A 9,296-nucleotide genomic window follows, 5' to 3' on the forward strand; every position below is an offset into this window, starting at 1 on the left:
CTCCAGTGTGCTTTTAGGGGGTGGGGCTGACCCCCCTTTTCCCTGGCCATTCCTGGGGCTTACCTGGCCTGTTGGGTCTGTGGCCCAGCATAGTTCCCTAAATGTGGGGAGGGGGCTGCATCAACGTCCTGCCCCCCCCCCGTGATCCTCTGTGTTTCCAAGGAGTGCCTGCCTCTCAGCCTTCTCCGGGGGTCAAGGGGTGGGGTGGGGTCAGGCTCCCCTCTGGGATGCCAATACGCAAATAGGCTAGCCTTGAGAGTGATTTCTCATTGACAATGATGGAAAAGTTTCTTTATTGGTTTTTTGGTCATCAGCCCATGAGACAGGTCTCTGGGGCAGGCGCAGAGAATTTAAAAGAAAGTTTAAGAATACAGAAAAGCCAATAAAAGCCCCGAGCAAGCACAGTGAATAAACTATTGGCAACCACTGCATCAGAAGTTTCCCCCACCAAATGCACTCTCTAGTGCAGGGGTCGGCAAGAGAAACCTCCGTGGGCCGGAGCGCGTGCACGCCCACAATGTCCGGAGTCTGCGCAGACGCAATTTCCGGTGGCACAGAAGTGAGTCCTCGCACTTCTGTGTTGGTTTAGTGCAGTGCGCAGGGACTCGCCAAGCAGGCGGCTCAATTTGGGGGCGGCTCATGGGCTGGTAAACAACCCCCGTGGGTCGCTTGTGGCCCATAGGCCTTAGGTTGCTGACCCCTGCTCTAGGAAGTGCGATGGTAAACCTTTCTTGAGCCACTCTTGGCCAAACGGGGGGGGGGGGCTGCAGGCTGGGGGGGGTGACCAAAAGGGGGACACAGAACATACATGCACACACACAACCCTGAGGGGGGATTTTTGTCTTTCCCCATAGAAGAGGCCAGAGCGGCAGTGCTGGTGGAGTGCAGAGGGAGGGGGAGCCATCTTCTAGCTGGTCCTACGCATGAGTAGCAGAAGCAGGCCCAGATCCTGGTTCCTTTTTATTTGACACGTACAAAGACGTTCTTGCCAACCCTGCAAGGAAAGAGAGAGAGAGGCTGAGAATTGTCCAGCAAATGCCCTTCACTGATTTTGGTGACTTGTGGGTCAGAGGCCAGGACTGGCTTCAGTGTCCGTGGATGAGCCTCCCGGTGCCCATGGCCGCTTGAGCTGCCAGGCTTGCCCTCTTCCTCCACGTGCGCCCTCAGCAGTGGCACCAGAATGGGCCAGGAGCCGAGCGATGGCATCCCGGGAAGCCCCCTTGCAAGCAGGCATGGACCGGGGCATAGAGCTGCCAGCCCCCATTTCTTCACCCAAGGCAGTGAGGGAGCTGCTCTGCTATTGGGCAAGTCCCCCTTCCCCGAAGTCCCAGGTGTTTGCAGCAGCGCTGCTTCACTTGTAGGCCTGCCCCCAGGGGATGTGGAGCCGGGCAGTGGGGAGAAAGCCAAGCCCCATCTGCTCCAGTCGTAGGTCTGCTGAAGATCGGGGGTGCCTGCAAGGAATGGCTTCAACTTTGCCTGTTGACTTTGTGGGGGCCCAGCCCCACAAATGTATTCTCGTCATGGCCCCCTGGAGCTGGCTCCAGTGGCTGGTGGGGTGGGGATTCTCTGCAGCCGGAGTTTCAACCTGGGGGCTCCTCTGGCCCATGGCGGGGATGAGGAATTGAGGGGCTGTTGACTCACAGACCAAGTTCCCTGACAGATACAAAAGGCGAATCTTTCCTGGTGTTTTTCCATAGTAAAAAGGAGTAACCTGTTGTATTCCTGCCTGCCACACAGCTGTTAGCGGCACAAAAGCCCTTCTCTGCCCTGACGGCAACTCTTAGGCTAACCCTAAACCACAGAAAGAACTCCTGGGAGGGACCAGCCAAGGGGTCTTCGGTTGGCAGGACCACCTTCTGGGCTGTGGGGCCATCAGGATGCAGAGGACACTCGCCCCCTTAAGACCTCGGGGGGGGGGGTAAAATAAACAGCTGGAATCCCCCCAGGATAGAGGAAGCTCTCCAGGTGAGGAGTTTCCATAGCCAAGACCTGGATGGGGCTGTCCTCCCAGCGAGGAGGGAGTGGGCTTCTGGAGCCACCTTTGTTAACTGGCCTCGGATAACCTTTTGCTGGCTTCTGCAGGTGCGGTGGGGGCTGTTTGAGTTCCTGGGATGAGATGCCTTGGTGGCCGGGGGAATTCCAAGAGGCTCTTGCTGCTGAGCCCCGTGTGAGGGGAGGCACACCTTTGCGGTTGGTCCAGGAGATGCCGCCCCTGGGCTTGGCTAAGGATTTGCAAAGCTCTTCGCGTCTTGGGACAGGGTTTCTCCAGAGGACTGGCCCGCCCCCCACAGGCCTCCTTGACCATTTTGCATGGCGTTGCCTCCCCAAGTGGTCAGAGTCGCGCGCTCTGGTGGCATCGCCGGGCTTCCCAATGCCTTCCCTACTAACGGGAGGTGGGCAGCTGAATGCATTTGTGTTGCGGGAAGGCTAGTCAGACGCCCCGTTCGGTTGATGTTCTGTCCGACTAGTCTAGCTGCTTGCTTGCTTGGGGAGGAGGTGTACATCATCTAAGGTTAGTAAGCAGTTTTATCCCCCCCCCCATGTTAAAATAAAATTAAGACCAGTCGTGGATGCGCGTTACAGGTGAGGCAAGCAGGATTCCCGCACTGCAGTTTGGACAAATTTAAGATCGAATTCTTTGGAAGCAAGCAGCGTATTCTGAGAGCATCATGGGCTGCAGTTACTTTGTAGTTTATTAAGTCTTATAGTCGTGTCCGCCTCTTCGTGACCCCCTGGACCAGAGCACGCCAGGCACTCCTGTCTTCCACTGCCTCCCGCACTTTGGTCAGACTCATGCTGGTAGCTTCAAGAACACTGTCCCTCCATCTCGTCCTCTGTCGCCCCCTTCTCCTTGTGCCCTCCATCTTTCCCAACATCAGGGTCTTTTCCAGGGAGTCTTCTCTTCTCCTGAGGTGGCCAAAGTCTTGGAGCCTCAGCTTCAGGATCTGTCCTTCCAGGGAGCACTGAGGGCTGATTTCCTTCAGAATGGAGAGGTTTGTTCTTCTTGCAGTCCATGGGACTCTCAAGAGTCTCCTCCAGCACCAGAATTCAAAAGCATCCATTCTTCGGCGATCAGCCTTCTTTATGGTCCAGCTCTCACTTCCATACATCACTACTGGGAAAACCATGGCTTTAACTATACGGACCTTTGTTGGCAAGGTGATGTCTCTGCTTTTTAAGATGCCGTCTAGGTTTGCCATCGCCTTTCTCCCAAGGAGCAAGCGTCTTTTAATTTTGTGATTGCTGTCACCATCTGCAGTGATCCTGCAGTTACTTAGTTAGAGGCTGAAGGCATTCTTTGGCCGATAGCAAAGAGGATTTGAGACGGAGCCTAATTCAGCACCGAGCTCTAGCGGACTGGGCTAAGTCAAGTGAGTTCCTGGACGCCTCTGGCAGGATTGCGTTTTGGGGATTGTGGGGCTACCCTCTTTGCAGAGGGGAGGCCGATGGGAGACGAGCTCGGGGGCGGAGGGAGCTGAATGGCCCCCGAGATCTGCTTGGAAGCGTAGGGAGAGCGGGAGCCTTCCTAGGAAGAGCTGCTTTTCCTTCTGATCTGAAAGGGAGGGAACTGATGCTCAGCCCCGACGGCGCCCCTTCGCCCCTTGAGGGTCTAGCCTGCCTGTTTTAATGGCTGGGGTGGGACCCCCTCCCCAGTCGGCCCTTGGGCCGCTTACCGGTTGGCCTTCCAGTCGTCGGCGTGCGTCGCCACCTCCTCCCGCAGCAGCCACGTCGTCTCCAGGGTCTCCTCGCCCTTCTCGTCCACGAAGCACTGCCCCACGAAGACGGTGGTGGAGTCTGCAAGGGGGCAGAGAGAGGGAGGTCGGTGGGATGGCGCCGAGGCCGCTCTGCTTCCCCTGCGAGGGTCTTCAGGGGCGGCATGGTGCGGGGATTGCCCAGCCCGAGAAGCCACCGCCCTTCCCTTCTCCGTCCACGGAGCTGCTCGGACCCCTCTCTATCCCCGCGGGGCTCGTGCCTCCCGCCCTGCCCTCCCCGCCCCCTGCCTACCGGAGAAGGACCAGATGACGGTCAAGCCGAAGGTGGGCTGGGCGCGCCGGTTGGTGTGGTGCTGCCTGCCGTGCAGAGGCGACTCCCGGATGGTGGCGTCGGTGACAGCCGAGACGGCGGTCAGGTAGGAGCCCGAGAACTGGCCGTCCTCGTTGGTGGTCCCGATGACCATCTTGGAGCCCAGATCGTTCACCCACGTCCCCGCCAGGTTGCACTGCGGAGAGGAGCGGGTCAGAGAAGGGACAGTGGGAAGGGACCCCAGAGAGTCATCAAGTCCAACCCCAAAGGCGACTCCCCAGCATATCAGAGAGGAACCCCTCGGCCGCACGCAAGCGGGCGCGGAGACCCCCGTGAATATCGCGCCTGCTCCAGCTCCCCGCCCCGCAATATTTTTATTGCCTCCCTCTCCGCAATATTTCCCAATCCCATCCGAAGCAACCCCCTCCAAGGCGCCTGTCGCAGCTGCAGGTCAGAAATTAAGACCCTGCGAAAGAAGAAGCCTTAAACCAGAGGAAAGGAAGCCAGCGGCAGCCCGCTCTGCCCCACAAGCCCCACAAGCGCCCCGTCAGGGCGCCCCGACGTCTCCGCTCCCTTCGCGCCCTGACGGGGGCTTCGTTTTCCGCCCCTCTGCCCAGACCACGCACAGCCCCTCTGCCCAGATGCGGAGGTCTCTCCGACTGCAGCCGGCGCCACTTGCCCGGCCGCCTGCCCGCCCCGTCCTCCTTGCCTCGCCTCTGCCTGGCCCTACCTTGGCCGGAGTCTGGCTTTTCCTCTGGACGTCCAGCGCCAGTGAATAGGCTGGCGAGAGGGAGAGAAGGGCGCCCAGGAGCGCCAAGCCTGCCAGGCCGCCGAGAGAGACCGTGCGCTGCGCCATCCTCGATGCCGGCAAGAGAATGTCCCCCTCGAGCCGGCGGCCGCCCTCTTATAGCGCCCGGGCGGGCTGGCAATTGCGCAAGTCGGGTGGGCGGAGACCGGTGCCAAGAGGGCGGAGAGGCTGGCAGAGGCATCCCGGGCATCTCCCCACCCCGGCCAGGAAAGATGTTCGACCACCTGCCAAGCGGCCCTTATCTTTTTATTTGCTTATTTTTTTAAAAAAAACAACAAAACGTATTCCTATACTGCTGTTCCATGGAAATATATCAAAACAGTTTACAACAATATAAAACCATACAGTAAAATCATAAAAAGTTTAAAACAAGTGAAAATCAAAAGAATTAGAAACAATATTCAGTTGACCATTGTGGGGGTTGTGTTCTTAACTGCCTGCCTAGGCCTGGAGGAATAGAAGAGGTTTCAGCAGGCATTTAAAATTTGGCACAGAAGGCGCCTGCTGAATCTCCAGTGGCAGAGAGTTCCATAGAACTTGGTCAATGACACCAAAGGCTCGGTTTTATACTGCCATCAGCTAAGTCTGGTGAACTTGTGGAATGACCAGTGATGCTACCGCAGATGATCTCAGCGGCTGAGCTGGAACAGAAGGGCTCAGGGACCCTGGACCTACGTTGTTCAGGAATTGTGTGTTTTTAATATTTTGTTGGGAGCCGCCCAGAGTGGCTGAAGCAACCCAATCAAATTGGTGGCATATAAATCATAAAATTATTATTAATATTTAACCTGAAGGCACTCGCAATTCATTATTTAATTACTAAATTAACCTGCATCTTACAATAGTTTTGCACAAGGTCAGAATTGGGCTTACAGTGTGGGGGCTCCAATTCAGCAACTGTGGTCTTCTCCTGTTGTTGTTTTCTGCTGCCCTGGGATGCCCTCCCTCCAAATTCCCAGGTGGGGGTGGTCAGCTTTCCTTCCTCCCATTCACTTTCCCCACCAGCAGCTTCTCTGCTTCTACCCCTAAGAAGCCTTAGAACTTTGCGCTCACATTTGCTTTCTAACTTTCTTTATAGATGCCCAACTGACTTACTGCCTTTTAAAGGAAAGCGAAGAGTCTGGCGGCCTTCTGCCTTGTGCCAGGCACATGGGTGCCCCCTCTACCCTGCTATCTGCAGCCCACCTCCCAATCCATATCAGACCAGCACTGTCTCTTTTGACTTCTCGGCACCAGGTGAAGAATTCCCGCTTTCAACAAACCTCCTGGCACCTCCCAGCCAGGAACTGTATTGGGTTTGTAATTCTTTTCATATCTGCAATTGTTGCCTGTGTTTTTGGATTGTATTGTGAAATCCCTTTGACGTGCTTTGTAGGAAACCATTCATAAAGGAGAACAGCCTTGGCTACTAGACAGAATGGCTGTTTGTCCTCCCCTGGGCCTCTGAATGCTGGTTCCTGGGGGTCCCATGTGGGGGGAGCCCTGCTGCTGTGTTTCGGTCCTGTTTCCTTATGGGCTTCTCTCTGAGGCATCTGGCCGGCCACCGCAAGAACAGGAAGCTGGACCAGATGGACCACTGGCCTTGCTTCAGGGCTCTTATTGGGCTCTTTTCCCTCCCGAAACTGGGAAAATAACAAAGCCAGAGGGCTGGGGCAGAGGTTGTTGTTTTTAAAAAACAAAAACAGCCTACATGGGAAGCAGCACAAGCTCCTTCCAGTTATTACACAGAGACCCAGCTGGCCTAAATGTGGCACTCAAAAGTTATTTATGCCAGCTTGGCTCCATGAATGTGGGTGCAATGCAGCATGCACGGCCCTGGCACCAAAATTTGTGGGTGCACGGCCCCTTCATAGGGAATTTTGTGCATCCATGGGCACCCAGGGCCCCATGGAGTTGGCACCTATGCTTGGACAGCTGTGCAGAAAATAATAATAATAATAATAATAATAATAATAATAATAATAATAATAATAAAAACTTTTATTTATATCCTACCCTCCCCGGCCAAAGTCAGGCTCAGGGCGGCTAACATCAGATATATAACATTGGTACAAAATCAAACAATAATTAAATTACCTCCTAAAAACAGGTCAAAATTAAATTAAAGTCTAATTAGATGGCTTTCTTCAGGGTTAGGGTTGGGAACAGTTGTTGTTGTTGTTGTTGTTGTTGTTGTTGTTGTTGTTAATACCCTGCTCATCTGGCTGGGTTTCCCCAGCCACTCTGGGCAGCTCCCAACAGAATATTAAAAACATTATCAAACATCAAACATTAAAAGCTTCCCTAAACAGGGCTACCTTCAGATGTCTTCTAAAAGTCGGATAGTTGTTTATTTCCTTGACATCTGATGGGAGGGCATTCCACAGGGAGGGTACCACCACAGAGAAGGCCCTCTGCCTGGTTCCCTGTAACCTCACTTCTCGCAGGGAGGGAACCACCAGAAAGCCCTCGGAGCTGGACCTCAGTGCCTGGACGATGGGGGTGGAGACGCTCCTTCAGGTATATTGGGCCAAGGTAATTTAGAGCTTTAAAGATCAGCCCCAACACTTTGAATTGTGTTCAGAAACGTACTGGGAGCCAATGTAGGTCTTTCAGGACCAGTGTTATATGGTCTCCCAGTCACCAGTCTAGCTGCCGCATTCTGGATTAATTGCAGCTTCCAGGTCACTTTCAAATGTAGCCCCACGGAGAGCGCATTGCAGTAGTCCAAGCAGAAGATAACCAGAGCATGCACCACTCTGGCGAGACAGTCTGCGGGCAGGGAGGGTCTCATCCTGCATACCAGATGGACCTGGGAAGGGCCAGGATTTTGTTGAGAAGGATCACTGTGACCTCCTGCCATCAGCTTGACCTGGCTCCAGCATTTGCACTTCCTGCATATTTTGTTGCGTAACATTTATTTTTCCACAATTTGCAATTTGTTATATAACAGTTATTTTTCAGTAACAAACCTTAATCCCAGTTCTGCACAAGCTGCATGCCTGCCCTCACCTTGAGCTTGTGCCCAGGTGCCTGCCAACTTTTGCTTTCGACAGGGAGGAGAGGAGGGACTTGGAGCAAACATGACAGCCCTGAAGGTGGATCATGCCCAAAGGAGGTCTCATCCTGTCCTCACTGGGTCAACCAGATGCCCACTATGGGTCCTGAGTCCAAGAGGAGCAGTCTCACCTCCTGCGCTTTCTGGCAACTGGTATTCGGTTCAGAATCTGAACCTCAGTTTAATCCTGTTAAACAGCACAGCCCTGTTAGTTCCCTCTCAAACTTGCTTCAAATCAGTGCAGTTTGGGATGGGTCAGTGCACCATCTTGATTCCAAATGGCATCCAGTTATAGACCCAAACCTCTTTCTCAATATCAAGGACCACAATACACAAGTGGGAAGCAAGGCTTTCAGAAGCGTCCAAATCAGGGCAGTTTGGAACTTCTTCTAAATGCCAAGTATGGCAACTGTATCTCAAGAAGCATTTGACTGCACAGAGAACAGGGGAGCAAGCCATTTCCAAAATATACAGTAGATCAGGAACTCCCTCCATCATTATTTTTCAGAAGAAATTTTTTTTAATTCAAAATTAAAACAAAACGTATTATCCAGAAACATATCATCCTTATTCCCCACCCCATTTTTCCTCCCCCCCAGCCTCCCCCACAAAACCCACCCACCCCCACCACTGGCTTCCCTCAGTTCCAGTCTTTGGTTTCTCTGAGAATGCTGTATTCTGCATGTTACAAAGTTGTATAGATCCTCAAACTATTTAGCTGATTATTATCAATAAAAAGTTTGTGAATGTTTAGTCAAAGCCAGCCAAGGAGTCCAGTTCGCTTTGTTGCGTCTTCAGATACTTTGTAAAGGGTTCCCATTCATCTTTAAAGTCACAGTTATCCTTGTCCTGTAGCTTATATGTCAGTTTTGCCAGTTCTGCATAGTCCATCAATTTTTATTGCCATGATTCTTTAGTTGGGGTTTCTTCAGTCTTCCATCCTTGTGCTATTCGACCTTTCGCGGCTGTTGTTGCATACAAGAAGATGTTTTTCAGCTTTTTTGGCAAATCTTTCCCTACAATCCCTAACAAAAATGCTTCAGGTTTTTTTAACAAATGTTAAATGGAACATTTTCTTCACTTTGTTGTATATCATTTCCCAATTTTTAAAAATTACAATACACTCTCACCACATATGATAAAATGTCCCTTCGTTTTCCTTACACTTCCAGCGTATATTTGAACCAGTTTTGTACATTTTCCCTAACTGCACTGGTGTTGTGTACCATCTGTACATCATCTTCATGTAATTCTCCTTCAATAGGGAACAATCTGTAAATTTTAAATCAGTTTTCCATAATTTTTCCCAATCTTCCATCATAATGTTGTGACCTACATCTTGTGCCCATTTACTCATAACTGATTTTACCTCTTCATCTTTCGTCTCCCATTCTAATAGTATGCTGTATGCATCCATTTTGCAGAATA

General features: G+C 52.4%; 1 protein-coding gene across 1 annotated transcript; it reads right to left on the reverse strand.

Annotated features, from left to right (window-relative positions):
• Positions 1-262: 262 nt before the first annotated feature.
• LOC307226375 (avidin-like) lies at positions 263-4,910 on the reverse strand. The gene is made up of 4 exons (XM_079995165.1): positions 4,754-4,910; positions 4,006-4,219; positions 3,675-3,795; positions 263-994 (listed from the first exon to the last, which is right to left on the reverse strand). The coding sequence occupies exons 1-4, from the start codon at positions 4,877-4,879 to the stop codon at positions 961-963; spliced, it is 495 nt and encodes a 164-aa protein (XP_079851291.1). The 5' UTR covers positions 4,880-4,910; the 3' UTR covers positions 263-960.
• Between the last annotated feature and the right edge of the window lie 4,386 nt (positions 4,911-9,296).

The sequence above is a fragment of the Podarcis cretensis genome (assembly GCF_951804945.1).
Source record: "Podarcis cretensis genome assembly, chromosome: 11".
Classification (NCBI taxonomy): domain Eukaryota; kingdom Metazoa; phylum Chordata; class Lepidosauria; order Squamata; family Lacertidae; genus Podarcis; species Podarcis cretensis.

Bases quoted from the DNA above. Each gene is read 5' to 3' on its own strand.
- LOC307226375 (XM_079995165.1), bottom strand. From the start codon at position 4,879: ATGGCGCAGCGCACGGTCTCTCTCGGCGGCCTGGCAGGCTTGGCGCTC. The intron at 4,220-4,753 runs GTAGGGCCAGGC...TCCTCTCCGCAG, and splicing joins AAAGCCAGACTCCGGCCAAG to TGCAACCTGGCGGGGACGTG. The intron at 995-3,674 runs GTAAGCGGCCCA...CTTTCCTTGCAG, and splicing joins GACGACTGGAAGGCCAACCG to GGTTGGCAAGAACGTCTTTG.